The 21,523-nt window shown below is 31.1% G+C and overlaps 1 protein-coding gene and 1 pseudogene across 1 annotated transcript; one reads left to right on the top strand and one right to left on the bottom strand.

The window, feature by feature from the left end:
- Positions 1 to 181: 181 nt before the first annotated feature.
- Positions 182 to 5,322, bottom strand: LOC108455099 (linoleate 13S-lipoxygenase 3-1, chloroplastic-like; annotated as a pseudogene).
- A 12,596-nt stretch (positions 5,323 to 17,918) lies between these two features.
- LOC108456460 (heat stress transcription factor B-2a-like) lies at positions 17,919 to 21,271 on the top strand. Its single transcript, XM_017755032.2, has 2 exons — positions 17,919 to 18,233; positions 20,729 to 21,271. The coding sequence occupies exons 1-2, from the start codon at positions 17,967 to 17,969 to the stop codon at positions 21,026 to 21,028; spliced, it is 567 nt and encodes a 188-aa protein (XP_017610521.1). The 5' UTR covers positions 17,919 to 17,966; the 3' UTR covers positions 21,029 to 21,271.
- The last annotated feature ends 252 nt before the right edge of the window (positions 21,272 to 21,523 follow it).

The raw sequence follows: 21,523 nt of genomic DNA, 5'->3' as shown, positions 1-21,523 counted from the left end.
TATAGAGACTTAAAATGATCTAATTGGAGAATATGAACTAATCTACAATAGTACATATAGTACAAGACTAGTAACTGAATTTAATCAAGTGAATTTTAACTGTTACTGTTTGAGTCAAGTCTAAAATTTCCGAGACTAAAATTGACTGATCAAATTAAAGTGCAGGGACTAAATCCATAACTTTCATAAAATATAGGGACTAATGGCAGAATTTAACCCCAAAACATAGATTGGCTAAGTACAATTCAATTTGCTTGCTATTGATTTCATAAATGTTGAATGTTTGCCAAGTAAAACTCATAAACATTAACTAAAAATGAATAAAATAGATTTTTTTTTACCTTCAAATTGAGACACTGTTAGGCACACCTCTGCAAGTAACTCCAGGTCCTGATGATGGCAAAAGTAGCTCATATGGTGAAATCCCAGCCCCACATCTATTCCTAAGATTTGGGTCACCATTTCTTTTTTCAATCTCTTTCCCTATCTTCTTCATTTCCATGGAAAATTTGTAGAATGCTTCAACAATTTCAGGGTCTCGTTGAAAGGTCTTTTCTATCTCCCAAATACTCTTCATCGGCTGAAAGTGTGGATAGTATGTGAAGAACAGATATATAGTGCAACATTTGATCTAAACATGGCAATGATGCTAGGAAATATCCCTCTGGATCCGCGAGGAAAGTTGTGTAGTCGGGGTCATGTTCGTTTGGGACTAGTCGTCGCATAAATGGTCGCCGTACTGGGAAATACCCATCATAAGGGTACATCCCGAAGTTCACCGCCGCATGGTGTGCTGATGCAAGCCAGATAATGGTGCTGAGGATGGAGATAAGATTGTTTGGAGTCGAGAGTTTCAGCCACCAGCTGGCATTGAATATCTGCATGGCCTATGTTGATGGATTCATGGTACCATGCATTGAGTTCTGAGTCTGATTCAATGATATTTGCTTCTGGGTAGTAGTAGTGTACGTAGGCTTGAACTAGTTGCTCGATCGCAGACAATATCAGTAAGCCGTCTGTTGCGTATGGATAGTCTTCGATGAGTAGTTTAAGTCCATGTGGCTCGGTTGCATCTTGTACTGCCATTCCTCTAAACAGAAATGAGATTCGAGTTGAATGAGAACCAACATGAAATGCAAGACAACGAGGACGGTTAAGGTTTTCACCTTTGAATCAAGTCTGCAGGAAGGCTTTCCATGTCAAAGCGCCACCAATTTTGATACACAGAAGCAGAAACCTCCATTGAACGTGCTGCAGTGAAGAAGTGGGACTCGACAATTCCTCCAGCATTAAGGAGAAGCTGTCGACCCTGTGCGTTTACATCCATCGTGTATCGCATGTGATGATGAAGAAGTTTGTAAATCGATGCATTATGCTAAGTTGCCGATGCGCCGCTATGATAAAAGGTTCAAGGCATGCATGAGTCCTCAACCTGTGCAGCCATCAATTCCTTGATTCATCATCCAGTTTCAGTCTTTTTGATGATATATGGGAGGGCTAAATAAGATTTGCAAATATACCAGTGATGAATTAGTAGTGGCATCAACAGGAGGAGTGACGACACGCTTCGGTGGTCAATTCCGGTTCTTCTCTGGCAAACTGAGCTCAATAGCAATTGGCTTTAATGATCCCATATCGGTCAAGACAAAGATCGTTCGAGTTGCATATGCTTTTTTTGTTGGATGAGCGTTTATGCGGTCGAGAAATGGAAGGTAAACATCATGATAATCCAAAATAAACAATTTATTCTCTTCTATTGCCTGAAAACATACCATTAGAACTAACATAATCCCATACTTAATTATCGAATCAAAACATGAACACCCAAGTTTAAAGCTCACAAAAATTCTTTTGGGAATTTAATCAAACAAGTAGAGTGAAGCTTCATTTTGCCATACCTGTTGTACACTCATCCCATTAAGGTGACATATAATTTGTTCTTCTTTCAAGGCTGAATCTTGAGGACCATAAATAGAGGGATCCAGGTTGCTAACTGGTGGAAACACTTGAAAAAAGCCACATATTTTCAGCAAAAATAGTTCAATTTTTGTTCTTTGTTTTATGTGTTGTAATTGAATTTTTATGTAATGGCTGTTGGTTTTTCTTCCCTCACCTTGAGCCTTTCTATGCTTAAGGGATCCATGCCTGCAAGTGTTAAACGTCCCAATTCATCATCTCGTAAACAACATGATGGAATATCACCTGAAAATTGGGGCAGTGTTTTAGAACATCACATCTAGATTCAGTTCATCCATACATAGACATGGAAGGGGATATGACACATAGATTTATCAATCCAACGAATTGGGTAAATTCTGGATTAAGTTAATCTACCTTTGAGTTTTTTCCAGTTCAGCCCATTTTAGGTTAAATCATTTTGTACCGGTCATTCGTATTTTTCAATATGATTTTTGGATCAACTGATTTTGAGGTTTGTCATTAGAGTTTGATACTTGAATTCGTCATTGAACGACTCAGGTCATTTTTCTATTACCTGTTTACATTATTTCTAATTTGGGACATTTAATTTTTGGTTAAACCATTTTAAAATATTAAAAAATTGATAATAATTTAAAAATTCAAAAAGACATTAAACATCATTAAAATCACAACAACTTAACATGAAATAAATCAAAATATAATGAAAAATCCAAAATATTTTTGTTAAAAAATCTTATTTTTACCAACAATTGTTGAGTGTAGTAGTAAGGCATATTACACTCTTGGGAGACATAAGTTTAAACCTTGGAGGTGGGAGGGACAACCTAGAACTTCAAATATAGAGCATAAAATGGATATCAATAATACAAAAAAAATCTTATTTTTTCTATTCTAGATAAATGTTTTAAAAATCAAATTGGTGGTCAAATCAATCAGATAACTAGTTCTTGGGTTAATTGGTCAAGGTTTTCACAACTCAATCGGTTAGACCAGTTTGATTAAATAAATCATTACAAATTTTAAAAATAAAAACAATTTAAAATAAAAAAATTCGATTCAACCGCCCAATTGAATCAATTTTTTACCTGATCTAACCGGTCCATAGCTCCTAAGTCAACCTATTTAACGGCTTATTTCGAACCGATACCCCGACCCATTTCTTGTCCAACTGTTTCGGTTCAAACAACATTGTAATTGATTTGACTGTCAATCCAATAATAATTAAATAAATAATTAAAAATTCATAAATTTTAACAAAAAAATAATTATAAATTATAAACTAATTCAACCACAATTTTTTTTTTGTCTCAATTTCCAGTTTTTAACAATTTCGGTCAATTCCTTTATTTAAGATGACATACTAATCTATTCTCGATTTGACCGGTTGAGACAATTACTCCAGTTTAGTTTCTAGTTTAAATGGTAGTTCACATCACCATTTAGAATCAAATCAAATTAAAATTAATTGATCTAATTTTTAAATTAGTTCAGAATCTACACCAAAAAAAGACTAAAGAGAGGAAATATAGTGCTTACTAGAAATGAGCTTTGGAGAGTCAAACTTGAAAACATCTTGCCACTCTTTGATCATCTTATTAAGCAACTTGGGCAAACCACCTTTCTCCCAACATTCATCACCGCCTTCTTCAAAAGGTGGAAGACTCTCTTTCTACAAGTTCAGTAATGTCGGAAAAGCTCTTGATAGCTTTGCCGTTAATGGCCACCTTCTGTTTTAGTGTAGGAACTAGGCTTCTCAGCATTGCTTTCCACTTGCCTTCGGTGATCGCTTTCGCCTTCAAATCTCCGACTGCTTCGTCTCTGAGTACATACTTCAGCATGTATTTGCTTACCGGAGATTCCACATTCACGTCTGTGGTGTTTTAAGAATATCCGACATCTTCAGTTAACCACCATTTAAAAAAAAAAAATTATACTCTAAATTTTACAATACGTGTATGTACGTGAAATTTTTATATTTAGAACACAAGCGTACCTTTAAAAATAACATATAATAAACTGATTAACAATAATATATGCAATATGTACTATTAATATAAACATATGTAATAAGACGTGAACCTGAATTGGAGGACGTTTGGAACGACACCAGCTTGGGTAGGGTTGACTTTGACTTCTAAGAATTGGTCGTATAAATTCATCTCCTTTATCTAGATTACCCAAGTCATTATAAACATCGTACTCATAAATTCTATCAGATGTCGTTCTACTATCGTTGCTATTGCCTCTTAATTGCTTTAATTCCTTTTCCCTAAGCCTTTTTAGCCCCATCGGTGTGTCATTAGGTAAATATACCTGCTCAACCCAAAACAATATTGCAAGAATTAAACTAAAGTTTTCAAAATTGAACCGATGGTCAAATAGGTCATAGTATTGATTCTAGAGTCATTTGGTTTAATTAAATAAAAAATTTAAAAAATAAAGATTCATTTAAATATCTTATTCAACTGTCACGTGTTTTGTTATAAATACGTTAGGATTCATATAACTTTTACTACAAATTAAGTTAAAATGCATGAGGATTCAATTAAGTTAAAGTGCATGAAAAATTTTTATTTGAGTACTTTTGTAAAAATTTACTTCTTATGTGAATAACTTTTAAAAGGTTAGACTCTAATATAATTGTAATATAATTCAGTTCAGAGTAAATTATGAAAAATTAAAAAAAAGAGATGAATTAAAACTTGTTTGAAAAAAAAGATCCTTTTGTGAGCATGGAAACCATGTGGTTGAACCCAAGAATTGCAAGCAAAATGAACCAGTAGTCCTTCAATGGCGACGATGCTTTCCAAATAGAACTCTTTTTTGTATTTGTTGGTCACTATAATGGCTCCTGGTACCCCAAAATTTGCATCTACCACAAATTCAACTTCATGGCTGGGTTTGTTACCAACTTTTGTTTCGGATTTATTGACCAGTAGATCTTCGCTTCCTTGCTTAGCTTTGGATTCTCAGAACCTTCAACGAAGTGATTCCAACAAGTAATAAAACTTTTGCATAAAATTTTAATTTTATCAATATTTTCATATACTATATTCTTTTAATTTTATATAAGACTCTATATAAATAATTCACTTTGTGTTCGTTTATCAAATTAAGTGAACTAGCATGAGCACGGCTTTTGAAGTATTAAATAAACAAACACGAATAAAACATATTTATAAATAAACTCATTTATTAAATTATTAAAAATTATTTAAAGTTGTTTTATTGTTGAATTATATAATATACAATTAATATATTATTCTTGTTTATTTATTTATTACTAGTGTACTTATTGCTTTTTTATTTTTTATTGTTTTATGTCTATAAATAAAAATATATTTATTAATGATTTGTTTTGCTTAGTATTCGTGAACACATTTTTAATGATTTGTGGAACATATTTACGTATATGTTCATAAAAGAATTGCAAACAAATTTTTAATCAACACAAATACAAATAAGTTTAAAATAAACAAATGAAAATAAATTTCACATTCCTACAAACACACGATAAAAATATCATAGAGATTCTTGTAGTAGGAGTTAGATTGCGTTTTTTTCTCTTTATTCAAGAAGTAGGAAAATTAGTCCTTATATATTAGATCAAATAGCAAATTACGGTGATAATATAAGGAAAATTAGTCCTTATATATTAGATCAAATAACAAATCATATTTATTAATGTGTTCACAAATACGCAAATCTGTAGTTTTTATATATACAAAATTTTGGTGATATGGATGAGAGTAGAAGTGGTTATCAGATTACGGTGTTTGTGTTCAACATTCCGGCGACTATGCATTGGAAGGGTTTATGGGCGTTATTTAGTTTTCACGGAAATGTGGTGGATGCTTTTATCCCGAAGAAGAAAAGCAAAAGTGGCAAGAGATTTGGTTTTGTGAGATTCTCCAATTTCAAGGATGCTCTACGGGCAATTTCAAGACTTAATGGTTTTGTGATTCTTGGAAATAAAATATGGGTTAAGATAGCTAGATTCAAAGAAAGGAGGCATATATGGAGAAAGGTTTCTCCACATGGGAATACTCGGGTTTTTAAAGGAAAAAATAAGGTTGGGGAGGAAGGCGAGAATAATAGAAAGGATTGCGATGTGATGAACGTAACATGGGATAAAAATACAAGCGGTTACAGGAGGAATGCTGTAACGGGTTTAAGGAAGGGGGAGCAATCAAAAGTTGTACAGGATCATATAGAGGATGAACATCTGTGGAAGTTGCAAAAATGTTTGGTGGTGGAGGTGGCATCTTTTTGCGAAACGAGGACTTTAGAGGATAGGATTGTGAGGATGGGTTTAGGTGAAATCAGATTGAAAAGAATTCAAGGAAATTATTTTCTTTTAGAGATTCCAGACGTTGAATTATTAGGTATATTAAAACAGAAAGATTGGTCATACTTGAAGGATTTTTTCATAAGTATTACACATTGGTTTGAAGAGTTTGTGTTTTCGGAGAGGGTCACATGGATTGAAGTATCGGGGGTACCCCTGCACTGTTGGAACTATGAAACATTCAAAAGAATTGCTGGAATCTGGGAAAATGTGGTTTCGATGGGGGGAACGTCACAAAAACATCCAACTTTGAGAAGATGGAAATGCTGATTTCAGTTGGTCAAATGTCTAAAATTGAGGAAGTAATCTTGCTGGAAGTGGGTAATAAGAGATATCCGATCAGCGTTAGTGAAAAGGGTTGGTCGGAAGATCTTAACATTAACATGTCAAATTGGGAGAGTCGTCAGAAGGAGGTTGAAGAAAGCGTGTCAGAATCGAGATCGGCGATTGAACTGGATCCGGAAAATTTTTCGGAAGGTATCTGTAACGTTTCGGAGGAGGTAATTATGGAAAATGGGAGTTCTAATAAAGAATGTCAGGAAGTGTCGGGGAAATTAAATAAAAGGGGATAAAGTTGCAGATTGCAATGGGATCAATGGGAAGAAGAAGCTGGTGGTAATAGCAATGTTAAAAGCTTGGATCGGGCTAGTGAAGATATAGTTAATATGGGTCTTGCAATTGTTTTAGGCCCAGGTGGGAGTGCAATTGGGCAGGGGAACATTGAAGAGGATATAGGTTTTTTAAATATTGTTGGGCTGAGTGGGGGTAAGCTTTTAAACTCGATGGTGGAACAGCTGTCTTCATTTAAATCATATGTTCTAGATTTTAGGGGTCGGGCTTTCTATAAGGAGATTGAAGATGACCTTCTTAACTCTATTCGAAGCAGAAAGAAGAAAAAACAATTCAACAAAAAGATTTGTTCTATGCGGGAGATTCAAGACAAGGTGCTAACTTCTAAAGAAAAGCAGAAGAGGGATAAAATCAGGAGAAATGAGAAGGACAAGGGTGTGCCTAGGTGCGATGAGAAAATTGTGAATCTTTCGTTGTCTGATTCGGACATTAGCAATAGAAGAAAGGTAATTCTTAGAGACGCAAAACAAACTTAGGAAGTAGGGAAGCAATTCGGGTTAAGAGTGAGGGGCGACGAAAGAGAAGTTTTAGAGGACATCATGAGTCTGGAGGACCAGAGGAGAAGAAAATGAAGGATTTAAAAGCCCGTAAGTTTTCTTCAGGTGTGTGATTGTTTTTAGTTACTGTTGAGTGCTTGATCTTAATTGTTGTTGTCTCTTTGAGGTTTTTGTTAGGGTGAGTATGAGGATAGTTTTTTGGAATGTTAGGGGTTTGGGTATAGAGGTCAAAATTGCAATGGTGAGAAGACTAGTGAGTAAGCACAGGGTAGATGTGTGTTTTTTACAGGAGTCTAAACTAGAAATAGTGTCTGGTGATTTTATTAGAAGGATTTGGGAGATGACAATTTTGATTATAGATATGCGGCTGCTTTAGGACGATCGGGGGGGTTAATCACAATTTGGGATAAATCGATTTTTTTGTTGAAAAAGGAATACCGCGGTAATCGAGTTATTATGTTAGAAGGGAACTGGGTGTCTGAAGGTTGGAATGGAGTTCTTATTAATGTCTATAAGCCAAACTTGTTTTCTGAACAAAGGAGTTTTTGGGAGGAGATGGTGGAGTTCCGAAACTAGTTCCCCAGTCACTAGATTATGGAGGGTGATTTTAATGCAATTAGGAATAATAATGAAAGGAGAAATTGTGTGGGACTTTTGAAAGGTTCAAGGGACTTTGGGATGTTCATTGATAGCTGCAAATTGGTTGATTTACCGTTGATAGGGAAAAAATTTACTTGGTATGGCCCTGAGAAGAAGAAGAGTAGATTGGATAGATTCCTGGTGGAGGAATGATGGTTGGAACATTTCGATGATATTCAACAGTAAGGGCTTAAAAGAACTGTTTTAGATCATATTCTAATTTTATTATTTAAAGGTTTTGTGGATTGGGGGCTGAAACCATTTAAGTTCTTTAATGCGTGGTTTAGCAACAAAGAGTGCCCGAGTTTAATTAGAAAAGAATGGGATGAAATGGGTTGTAGGAAGGGTAGAATTTCGGGGAAATTGAAGAAATTAAAAGGTGCTCTTAGGAAATGGAATGAGGAGAATAGTAACATGTTGGAAAAAAAAGATAAATAAGATTAAAGAGAGGATTCAGTGTCTGAATGTTGAAAGAGAAAATCGAGAGTTAACAGAATTGGAATTGAAAGAATTGCGAAGATTAAACCTTGATATTGAGGAATCAATGAAATTTAAGGAGTCAATTTGGAGGAAGAAATCAAGAATGTATTGGTTTAAAGAGGGTGATTCTAACACGGCTTTTTTTCATAGGGCGATGAAAATTAAAGCTAAGAGGAAATCAGTGTATAGAATGAAAATTGGTAACTCTTGGTATTGTGATCCCAAGGTGTTGAAAGAAAATATGGTTAATTATTTCAGTTATCACTTTAGTTATCCTTTGAGGAATTGGAAAATGGATTTTGTCTTGAACTTTAGAAGGCTGAATGAATCAGAAGCTAGGAAGCTTGAGCTACCTTTTTCCATGGAGGAAATAAAGGAAGCGGTGTGGAGTTGTGATGAGAACAAAGCCCCAGGCCCTGATGGTTTTAATATTTTTTTTAAAAACATGTTGGGACGTCGTACAAAATGACTTGTTAGAGATGATGAGGGAATTTTACTTATCCGGAAAATTGGATAGAAGCATTAATTCGTCTTTTATTGCATTGATTCCTAAAAATAAAAATCCGGTTGAAATATCTGCATTCAGACTGATATGTTTGGTGAGTTCGTTGTATAAAATTGTTGCGAAGACTTTATCAAGGAGATTACGTAAAGTTATTGGGGGAGTGGTTAGTGATACACAAAGCGCTTTTATTAGTGGTAGACAAATTTTTGATGGCATTCTAATTGCAAATGAAGTTATTCATTTGATAAAGAAAAAGGTTGTGGGGGGTTCTTTAACTTTTAAATTGGACTTTTCAAAGGCCTATGACTGTGTACGGTAGGACTTTTTAGAGTTGGTTCTATTGAAAATGGGTTTCGATGTGAGGTGGACTGGATGGACGCTTGAGTGTGTTTCAACTGCTAGAGCTGTTGTGTTAATTAATGGGTCAGTCTCTGATGAATTCAGCTTCTACAGAGGCCTTAGACAAGGAGATCCCCTTTCTCCTTTTCTGTTCATCTTGGTGACGGAAGTCTTGCACTTAATGTTGGTGGAAGCGGAGGCGTTGGGGATTATTGAGGGGATTAAGAATGTTATTCCTGGAATGTCTATCTCACACTTACAATTTACGGACGATACAATCTTGTTTTTAAAGGCGGATAAGGACGTGGTGAGAAATACTAACACATTCTTTGTTGCTTCAAAATTTTCTCAACCTGAGTATTAATTTTAGTAAGTCTTGTATTGTGGGTTTTGATATTGAAGAAAAGTTTTTGTATCATATGACGGTTATTTGTAGGTGTAAGATTGGGGTTTTACCGTTTGATTATTTGGGAATTCCTCTTGGGGCTGATTCGAGGAAGATATCTTCGTGGAATGAAATTATTACTAGAGTAGAGAGGAAACTATCGGGATGGAAGTGTCGTTCTCTTTCTTGGGCAGGTCGCATTGTGTTTATCAACGCTATGTTATCATCGCTGCCCATTTATTTTATGTCAATTTTTAAAGCGCATGCCGCAGTGGTCAATAAAATTAATAGAATTAGAAGGAATTTTTTATAGGGAAGCGTAAGTGCAGTAGAAAAATGGCGAGAATAAAGTGGAATCGAATTTGTTTTCCTAAAAACAAGGGAGGTGTTGGGGTGATTGATATCAAGATTAAAAACAAGTCTCTTCTGGGCAAATGGAGTTGGAGATTTACGTTGGAAAGGGAGGCGTTGTGAAGCAAGATTATTGCTGCGAAGTATGGCTCTACAATGCTTCAGTGGAGATTTCGAACGAGTAACACAAGAGATATATCAGTGGTTTGGAAGGGCATTATGGAAAACACAAAAGATCTATTTGTGGAAAAATGGATGGGGATTGATTCTTTTCGTTGGGAGATTGGGAAGGGGAACAAGTGTTTGTTTTGGGAGGACATTTGGTGTGGTGTTCGACCTCTGAGAGTAGATTTCCCAAGACTATTTCGGTTAGCAAAAATCAAGAATGGTTCGGTGAAAGATTATTCGTTCTTAAATTGTTTTAAGGAGGTTAACTGGTTGGATTTTTTTATTCGCCCGTTATTGGATAGGGAGCTAGCTTTGCTTAATCGGTTAAAGGAAATTGTTTGCATTAAGGTGTTGATACCATATGTGGAGGATAGATTGATATGGGTCCATGATAATAAGAGGGAGTTCTCGGTGAAAAATTATCAGAGTTAATAAAGGAGGGTGTGGAAGTCTTTAGTTGTGATTGCTATGAGATTTGGAAGTTGAAGGTTCTTCCTAGAGTGAGAAGCTTTTTATGGATGATCTCAATTGATTGTCTTCCTACTAAGGATTTCTTGAGTAGAAGAGGGTTGCAATTTAGCAATTTGGAGAGGAATTGTCCTTGGTGTAATAGAGAACCGAAAAAAGTGGAGCATCTTTTTTTTCAATGCAAATTTATTATTGGGTTTTGGAGGAAAATTTTCGAATGGTGGGATACCAAGTGGTTCCCTGTAGAAGGGTTTTCTGAGTTCTTCTCTTTATGAAACAAGGTTTCTTATTTAGGAGTAGGCAAAAGTTTATGGTTGATTTTAGTGACTGCGGCATGTTGGTCTATTTGGCTTGTCAGGAACGAGCTAGTATTTGATAGAAAATCTCCTTCAATGAATGGCTTAGTGTTTCAATCCAAACTGAGGGCATTGATGTGGGTGAGGGCTATCCATAATGAACTTTGTGTGGAGGAGAAGCTTTGGTGGTTTTGTCCGATTAGAAGTTGGAATAAGGCTTTTAAAGGTGGGGTGGGTGGCAGATTATGGTGTCATCCGAGAAAGGGTTGGGTTAAATTTAATTTATGTGGGGTCGTGAATGAGGATGAAGCTAGGTGTGGTGGGGTTTTAAGATATCTGAATGGGGTTGCTAGGGCAGTTTTTTCGGGTCCAATAGTTGCTAAAGACTCCTTAGTTTCCGAGGTGGTTGCAATTTTGATTGCATTCGAAATGTTTTCTGCGATTGGATGGTTTGGTAAAAGCTCTTTAATTATTGAACTTGGCTCTAAAGAGGTATGTTGCTGGTTAGAAAATAATGGCTTGAGACCGTGGGGGCTGCTTCCTTGCTTCAGGGAAATTGATTCGAAGGTGGCCAGTTTAGGTAATGTTTGTTTTACGATTGCAGAGAAAAATGGTAATGATTTGGCGTTTGCTCTAGTGGTTGCTGGCATTAGAAGGCCTGGTATGTACAAGGCTTGGTGGTGAGTTCTTTTTGGGGACTGGTTGCTGTTTCTGTCTTAGTTGTTTTTCAGTTTTTTACTGTTGCAACAATTTTGTTTTAGTTTATCGTTGTTGGTTTATTTTGTTGTTACGCTCTATCTTTGTGGGCAGAGTTATTGTGGGGGTGTGTTGATCTTTGATGGTTCAATTGTCTTGGCTTTTTAGTAGGGTTTTGTTTCGGGTGCTGGTTTTCATAGGGGATTATTTCATTGGTTTTTGGTTTTTATGTATACTCTTTGATTGAGCGAAAAAAAAAAGATCAAATAGCAAATTGATTCTTTTTTTATATAAAAAAAAATTCATCTATTTCTATTGTTTAAAACTGGCGTGGTTAATAGAATAACAAAACAATTACACATGGCTTGCTATGTGTACCTCATGTTAATGTATAAGGACCAATTTTTAACAGTATAAATAGATGAAATTTTTAACAAGAGGACCCATTTGCTCTTTGATCTAACGTACATAGACTTATTTGTCTAATTTTTTAGTAAATGGAGCAAAATGCAATATAACTCTTAGTATAAAGGCCTCTATGATACTTTTACCCCCATCAACATATATAAAACTAGAATAATTACATATTATTTACTACAATAAAATGTTAGTTCAAATTAAAAGTGATATACAGTTAATGTTAGTTATTTAATAAAGCTAAGTATATGTAAATATTCAAATAACTAATTTCTAATTGATGATAGATTAACTAGAAATTAAAGTTAATCTACAAGAGTGACATATTAAGGTTACAACCTTTAAATTATACATAACACAACTTTTTAGATATTTCATCTTCATAAAAGACTTAAAGATTTTATTAATTTATGAATTTATGTACATTTCCACATTAAATTTTATTCTTTCTAATTTGATATGATAAATTTTAATTTATTTAATATTACGTCAAATTTTTACTATTCTTACATTATAACCCTAATTTTATAAGATTTTATTGCATATATTTTGTTTAATTTTGTAAAAATTAACATAATAATAACAAACATTTCGTAAAATTTCGAGATTGGTCGTTCGACATAACACTGAAATTTATGTTGGAATTTTAAGTGAATAGGTGATTTCTCCTTTAATTAAGTATTTGATTTAATATTTATAATGATAAATTCTATTAAACCTTTCATCTCTCACTGGACATTAAATTCAGAGTACTGAGATGGAGGGCAAGTTGATAGGAAACTATGTCAATGGTGGGGAACCAGTACACGTGCATGGTGGATTAATATTACATGACAGCCTACTACAATTGCTCTCTTACAATTCCTACCTGAATCCTATAAATTTGTTTGTCGGAAAACCACATTTATTACAATTGTTGTTGAGTTCATCAAATGCAAGAAGACCAAGATCTGGGTTTCTTTGATTTTATTTTTAACTTTGCCTTCGTCATTGTGGGTCTCGTTGATTGTGAAAAAACTATCAAAAGTATTGTGAATTCGATTTTAGATCAGTCAGTAAATTTATTGATATTTCATGTGAGAAAAATGACATGAACTTGTCTGGACGAGAGAATGACCCATTTCGTATGAACATTTTTATCATATTTAGATCCAAATAGGGTTTGGTTTGTCGGACTCTAATTTGCGAACTTATTGTCTAGTGTGTAGTCGAGTTGGTCAGCAATCACTATCCAACTATTTTTGTAACACTTACGGGTCAGTTGATAGATTTTTTCTCATTGTTTTCAGCAATATTTTTCTCTATACGAAATCGAATCAAGAAAATTGTATATGGGTGGATGTATAATAATATTTTTTATTTATAAATATTGAAGATATAATTTTATTTTATTAATTATTCCTTTAAAAATAATTTTTAATATTATTTGTATTTGATCAAATTTTATTGCTTGTGGATGTGTGAGTTGTAATTCAATGATATAAAAGTATATTTAAAAGAAAAAAAGAAAAGCTTATTTGAGTATAATAAAAGCTTATTTATATAAATAAATATAAAGCTATTTTTAAATAAAATTATAAATTTCAAAGTTTTTTTATTAGCTTAGCTATTTTAATTATATATTATTATTATTATTATTATTATTATTATTATTATTATTATTATTAAAAAAATAACGATATGATAAAAATTGAACTCAAATCTAATTTATAAGTTTAGAGTTTAATTAAATTTAAAATTTAAAATTTAGAGTTTAAGATGAATTTTGTGTTGATTAAGAATAATAGTGAATTAAGTATTTGAATTTTTTAATATTTTATTTTTAATTCCTTTAATTTACTTGGAAATCCAATTATTGTTGTGATGTACATTCTATTCATAGAGTAACTTGGTTAATTATTTGAATTCACTAAATATTTTAATTTAATAAATTTATTTTTAAAAATAATATTATAAAATTAACCAAAATTAAATAGTCATACGAAGACTCATTTTTTTATATGATGAATATATATTTCGTGTTCATTTTATGGTTTATAAAGATTAATCCTTTTGATATTTATAGTGATCTCTCTCGATAATGTTTAGGGTTTTAATTCAAGTTTTCTCCTTAGTAATTTTAGTACTATAGTAAAATATAATACAATCTCAAAAATACTGAGTTCAAATTCTAAAGACAACAATATAAGAAAATCCAGTCACAAACTCTAAAACAATTCATCCGTAAAAACCATAAAACCAAGATGAAAAATCTCACCAAACTTCATATAACTTCTCGAAAAGAGATGCTTACTTGGATCAACTTGAGTGCTAACAAGCTGAAGAACAACGCCTGTTTGAGCTCTCTGCGAGTCCAAATCTAACCAACGAAACACCATATCTTTCACATATTCCATGGAACCACACTTCACCGTCACCACAGCTTTCACCTGGCATTGCGCTGCCGTTTCAGCTGCCGCTTTAATCGGAGTTGCCGCCACCACCACCACCATCCTCGGTTGCACCAACAACCTCTTGCCCGAATCGTAAGGCAAATAGTTTGAACGAGGAAGTCGGTTATGCTGATGAAGGTGGCGGTTGAAATGGCTATAAATAGAAGATTTTGTAGGCAACCTGGTAGCTTTTGGGAGTGAATAAAGGATTTCCCTGGTCCCTGCCATGAACGTACCTTCTGAAACACTAATTTATATAGTAATAAACAATGTTAGAACACCGTGCTTGCTAATTCAAGTATAGTTTGTTTGCCTCTTGATTTTTTACCAATCCATCAACTTGGAGAGATACTAAATGTGTGTGGGTCGGGAAGTTGGTGTACAAATTTATACTCCACATAAGCAATGCAAGTCATTTCTTATTATATCAGAGGTTAATTGTTAATATTATTTTTTGAAAAAGTGAGTCTATGAATCAGTTTAATTAAGTTTCAAATTAAGATATGATTTTTTATCTGACTCTTCTAGTAAAGGTTATTAGGACCGTATTCATTCGCTATCGTTTTTGAATGGATATATTTTGTTGTATTTCTTAGATTTATCTGTATTTTTATAATTATTTTTCACATATATATATATATATATATAAAGATATTTATATGAGTTCGATTGGTATAAACATTGTTGTCAATGTAGAAAAACGTAGATTCAAGTACGTTGAAGTGCATTATACTCCTATTTATAGGTTACGGAGGGATTATAAGTACTTTTAAACGGTTTTTTTTGTCAAAAAAAGTTTATATTTATATGTTACTATAAATTTCTAAAATATTAATTAGATAATAATTATATTTTATTTGTACTGTACAACTCTTGCCCATTATATAGTTTATTTTTGTGGTTTTGACTAACTAATCCTCTTAATAATATTATTTTAAAATTGAATCTACACCTCTCTTTTAAAGTGTAACGTATTTTATCACATCACTTAATACTTATTAATAAAATTTTTATAATAATAAACACTTAAAATTAAAAAAAATATATATATATATATATATATTTTTCATAAAACTTTCAAAAACAATTTTATTTTTCAAACCAAACTTTTGAAAATCATCTACTTTAATACCAAGTTATGATGGAAAGGGTTAAGAGCAAGCAGTATGTGTAGCCAATATGGATATTCATGATCTCTAAAAAGAAAAAAGCTTACTATCTTGATATATGGGAAATGACTGTCAATGCTGCCAATCCAGTTTGATTTCCGTACATATTCACTTTCATCCATTTAAAGCCAAATACTGACGCCATGTTCAGCGGCTTACTTACCATCTTCATGCATACAAAATACCCTCAAATTCTTAAAAAGTTTCATTATTTTCTAAAATTTTCTTAAAAATTATTTTTTTAATATTTTATATTTTGCAGGCTTATAGTTTTATTTTTTTATAATTTTCAAAAATATATAATGATTTTTTATAATTTTCTGAATTTTAAAATTTTTGAGGTTTTAAATTTTTATGATTTTTAAGTGATTTTTTCCCTTGTAGCAGTGTGTCATTAGTTGATTTAATTTTTTAAAGGAAATTTGGGTTAAGGTAAAAGGGTTATAGAATGAAAGTACAAATATTAAACTGATAAAAAACAGCATAAATACCAAAATAATAATTTAGTCATAATGCAAGGACCAAAAGTGGTATTAAGCTAAAATAAAAAAAGATGCAGAAGAAAGAGAAAAACCAAGACGTCAGAAGTTAAGAAGAAGAAAGGGCTAGGGAGTTGCAGTTATTATACATGGTGACCACTTGGGTTTGAAAATATTACCATAGCTTACAAGTTGCTTTTAAACCCATCTATCTGACTATTTTTTATATCACATAAAAATAGAAAATCTGCGATAATTGACATAACCCAGTAATCTGCTTAAAAATAGGTTGGTTTGGATAATTAAATCTTCATTAATTTTTCTATTTAATGGATGATTTTAGTCATAACTGAAATTTGTACTAATTTGACTTTTCTTCACACATTTAATTGACATAACCCAATAGCCTCCACACGAAAGGACTTCGTCAACCTCAAATATTATTCATTTTGGTCTAAAAATTTAATGATTTTGTCTTTACCGGTTCCTAACTTTGTTTATTTGTATCAATTGAAAGTTTTTTACTTTTTTTTTTTATTTATAAAATACCTTTGAACGGTAGAATCTGTAAATTAAAATCTAAACAACATTTTTATCTAATTTTTAATATTGACTGTCAAATCAATTTGGTATGTTTTTCTACTCGTTAATAGAAATTGATCTACTATATCGATTGTTGAAATATTTTGTAACTTTTTAAATTTGAGTGATCGAAACATATACTTTTTGAATTAGTTTATACGAGTAACTACAAATAACACACATCTTAATAACTATAGTTAAAATTAATCTTTATAAAGTACAATAAAATTGATAATCGAAATAATATTTAAATCTATACCAAAATAAATTAAAATCAACACATAATATTTAGAGATACTCCAACATCCATCTTATACTATATTTAAATTATTTTCAATATTATTACGAAGATATTTTTATCTCTATATAAAAAATTATAATTTAAACCTAAAATAATCAAAACCTCAACCTACAACATTCCATGACAAAAGAAGAAGAAAAACAAGATTTCAATTTATTATAAACATCTCAATGGATGTTATCAAAATTATATATAGAATTAAATCACGTGACAAAATTATATTGTCTTTCAGAATACGGCAGAAAAATAAATACATACGTAAATCAATTAATAATAATAATAATAAGAAGTAAGAAACTTCCAGAAATAGTCAGACTTGACTGCCATTTTTTTTCTCTCAACTTGTGGGAGGATTTAATTTCTGCATATTATTTAATATTTTATAGCCTAAGATAAATAATTTTCAGTAAATGACCCACAAAACAATATATATTTAATTTTCTCATGAATTCCTCTAAAAAATTGTAATTTCATAATCAACTATTAATTTCAAATCGAGTTAATCTAAATTAAAATAATTTTGGATTTTAAATTTATTTTAAGTTCGGATCATTTTAATATTTTGAGGTTAGAATGGATTATGTCATTTTAAATTTAGGTTAATTTGATAATTTCATAATCAACTATTAATTTTAAATCGAGTTAATCTAAATTAAAATAATCTTGAATTTTAAATTTATTTTAAATTTGGGTCATTTTAATATTTTTGGGGTCAAAATTAATAAATTTAATAAGAATACATGAGTATAGAGTAAGATATATTATATATATAAAAGGAATGTATATTCTGGGAAATAGATTACCGAGATTGAAAAGAAACAAAAGAAAGGAAAAGAAAAAGAAATGGAAGATCCTAATTATCAAAATAACAAGAGCAAGAGTCTTGTTACAAAAGGCACAGCTCCATTTTTGTTGAAAACTTATGCTTTATTAGAAGAAGCTGAAGAAGGAGGAGGAGGAGGAGAAAAAGAATACAAGAAAATAGTTTCATGGAATGATGAAGGAAACGGATTCATAGTTTGGTCGCCTACGGATTTCTCGGATTTAACTTTGCCCAGATATTTCAAGCACAACAATTTTTCTAGCTTCATTCGCCAACTTAATACATATGTGAGTTTTTCTTTTTTCTTTTTCCTGCAATTATTATTATTATTATTTTTGCATTAAAAGCCTTTCTAAATATGCAAATAGTTTTCCTGTTTTTGCACTAAAAGCTTCGTTTGATCTTTCAACAATGTTGGGTTTCAGAAAATTAATGTTTATGGCTATTGTTGACTACCTATTTAAATGTGGTTTGATTTCAAATGAGTTCATATTTTGATAGTATGGGAAGCAAATTGCAATTTCAATACCAATCAATCACCGGATCAGGTTTGGTTTGGGTTTATATTTGATATCATCAAGTTCTTTTTATTTGAAATGAACCTCAAGTTTTGTTTAAGTCTAATCCTATTTGTAATTGGTTAATTCAATTTTTTTTAAACATAATATTTTTTAAGTAAACATGATTTGGCGTATACAGCCAACTGATTCAACACTTGAATTACTAAAATGAAAATGAAAATGAAAGCCAAGTCGATAGTTTTTATTTTTTATTTTTTAAGGGTAAACTATAAAAATAGTTATTTTTGTTTGCCTCAGATTATATTTTAGTCACTTATGTTTGAAATATTACGTTTTAGTCACTTACGTTATTATTTTGTTACGAAGTGGTCACTCTACCGTCAAGCTCAATTACCTCCCTAACAGTTAAATGGAGAGTGACCAATTCGTAACAAAATGATAACATAAGTAACTAAAATATAACATTAATCTGAGGCAAACAAAAGTGAATATTTTATAGTTTACCATTTTTTTAATATATGTTATTGGGAATGAATCTATTTATACCAATATAAAACTAATATAGGATTGATCACGTTACATTCATATAAATCATACAAGTTAAGTTTAGCACAAAGTAATTCTTTTAACTATTTGTTTTATGTGAAAATTTTAATTTTAAATATATATTAATATAAACAAAATTTTAAATCGATATGATGAAGATATTAGATTGATTAGAAATTTTATATGCATGCAATCACAATTATATTTATAAATTCAATTGTTGGATTGTTAAAATACTAATGATAGAAAAAGTTATGAAATAATGTAAAAAAATTTTACAACCGCGTTGGTGGATTTCTCTCTTGTGTTATTTGTTTAATATTTAATAATTATATATGTTTAATATTTTTTAAATATAAACAACTTATTAACCTATCATATTTTAAATATTTGTATTAAAGTATTAATATTTTTATTTAAAAATAGTAAAGGGTGGATTTATTTATAACTTTTTATAATTAATATTTTAACAAATAATTTAACAATTGAATTTATCAATATAATTGTATTTGTTGTGCATGTTAAATTTCAAATTGATCTAATGTCTCTATCATATTTATCTAAAATTTTGTTTATATTAATATATATTTAACGGTTAAAATTTTTACATAAAATAAATAGTTAAAAATTTCTTTTTCAAATTTAACATACATGATCTATATGAATAGAACATGAAATTCAATGCTTGAACTATTAAAATATCAATAAAAATTATAAAATGATATAAAATCTTATTAATTTTACACTTGTTTAAGTGAATCCGTTTTAAAAATATTATACATTTAATTTTGAATAAATTACATCATATATAAAAATAAAATAAAAATAAGTTAGGCTGAGTTTTGGACCTTAACTATTGTAGCCCAATTATCAATATTTTAAATGACATTTTTTCCCTTAAATTCATTTCTAGATTCTAATTTTTTTAGGCATAAGGTGTAAAAACTCTCAAGTTAAAAATAAAAATAAAAAATTAAGCCATAGTGTTTTTTTTTTTACACTTTATGGGTACTTAAACTTTCAAAATGTATTAAAAGGTTTTTTATCATTAACTTTAACAGTTGATCGTTAAAGTTAATTGTCCTTATTTTTTTACGATTTTTATATTTTTTTCTAATTTTTAATAATTTAAAATTTTTATTTTTCACTAAATTTTAATAATTTTTTATAATTTTTTTTGCCATATTTCACGTCGAGGTGATGACACGGGGTGACTTTAACTAAAAAAAATAAGAGGCAGTTAACTTTAACGGTCAACTGTTAAAGTTAATAGTAAAATGACCTTTTTGATACGTTTTGAAAGTTAATCCATAAAGTGCAAAAAAAAAAAACAAAAGGGTTTAATTGTTTTTCTTTTTGAAAAAGTTTGAGGAGCTTTTTGATATATTTTGAAAGTTCAAGTACTGAATTGAGTGCAAAAAAAAAAAAAAGAGTAGGGCCTTAATTGTTTTTTTAAAATGAATTTTGAGGACTTTTTACACCATTAAGCCTATTTTCTATTCAAACCTTTCAAATATCAAGTGAGCTTTTGAACTTGAGCGAGAAGTTTGCTTTTTGAATAGGTTTAATCATGTTATAAGAATTAATTGAACTAAACTCAAAAGTTCGTAAATAATTGCGGATATTGAAATTTTAACTTTCGACTAACTAAATATTACTTTTTAAATATGATTGTATGAATTAATTGAGTTAAAGCTTCGGGAATTTTGAAACAGGGTTTTAAGAAAACATCATCAAAAAGATGGGAATTCAAGCATGAGAAATTCAAGAGAGGATATGAGCATATGTTAGTGGAGATAACAAGGAAGAAAAGTGAGGCAACCACTGCATTTTTGAAGTCTAATTGTGGTGATGAAGATAATATGATGATGAAGAATGGGAATCAACAAACATTGATGGAAGAAAACGAGAATTTAAGGAAAGAAAAAATGGAATTGGAGACCCAAATTGCTCAATTCAAAGCCCTAGAAATCAAGTTGTTGGATTGCATTGCTCAACATATGGGACCAAAATGATTTTCACAACCAAAGGAAGTTGCTTTAGCTTTAATGGTAGATGGGTGAATTTGGTGGTTCTTGTTCATGGGTGCTTGAGAAAAAAAATTGTTAAGGTTTTTTTGTTGAGATCTCAATTATCAGGGTTTAAACTCTGTTGATGTAATTCTTTTTCTCCAATTTGTAAGTTGATATTGTATAAGAAAATTTTATTTAGGCCGAAAAAAATATTATTTAAGTGGATTAGGTCATGGTTGGATGAAACGGATTTTACTTGTCCAACTCAACTCTGATCCAAAGTTCATCTTGTTGAGAACTTATGGTGAAAGCATGGTCAAAATGAGACCAATACTACAAATGACACAATCAACGTAGTTTGACACCTATTAGTAAGATTGATCAAAGAGTTACAACTAACTAGTTTTGCAATCAATCTGCACTTTTCCTAAATTGGACTAAAACCCAAAAGCTAGCTTTTGAGGATGGAGAGCTTAGCATCCGTATAAACCCCACTAG

The sequence above is a fragment of the Gossypium arboreum genome, chromosome 9, assembly GCF_025698485.1.
Source record: "Gossypium arboreum isolate Shixiya-1 chromosome 9, ASM2569848v2, whole genome shotgun sequence".
NCBI classification, from domain to species: domain Eukaryota; kingdom Viridiplantae; phylum Streptophyta; class Magnoliopsida; order Malvales; family Malvaceae; genus Gossypium; species Gossypium arboreum.
Note: the sequence above shows the minus strand (reverse complement) of the source record. Positions and strands in the feature narration are given on the sequence as shown.

Excerpts from the sequence above, each read along its gene's own strand:
- LOC108456460 (XM_017755032.2), top strand. The coding sequence starts at position 17,967 with ATGGAAGATCCTAATTATCAAAATAACAAGAGCAAGAGTCTTGTTACA. Across the intron at positions 18,234-20,728 it reads TTCGCCAACTTAATACATAT|GGTTTTAAGAAAACATCATC; the intron begins GTGAGTTTTTCT and ends ATTTTGAAACAG.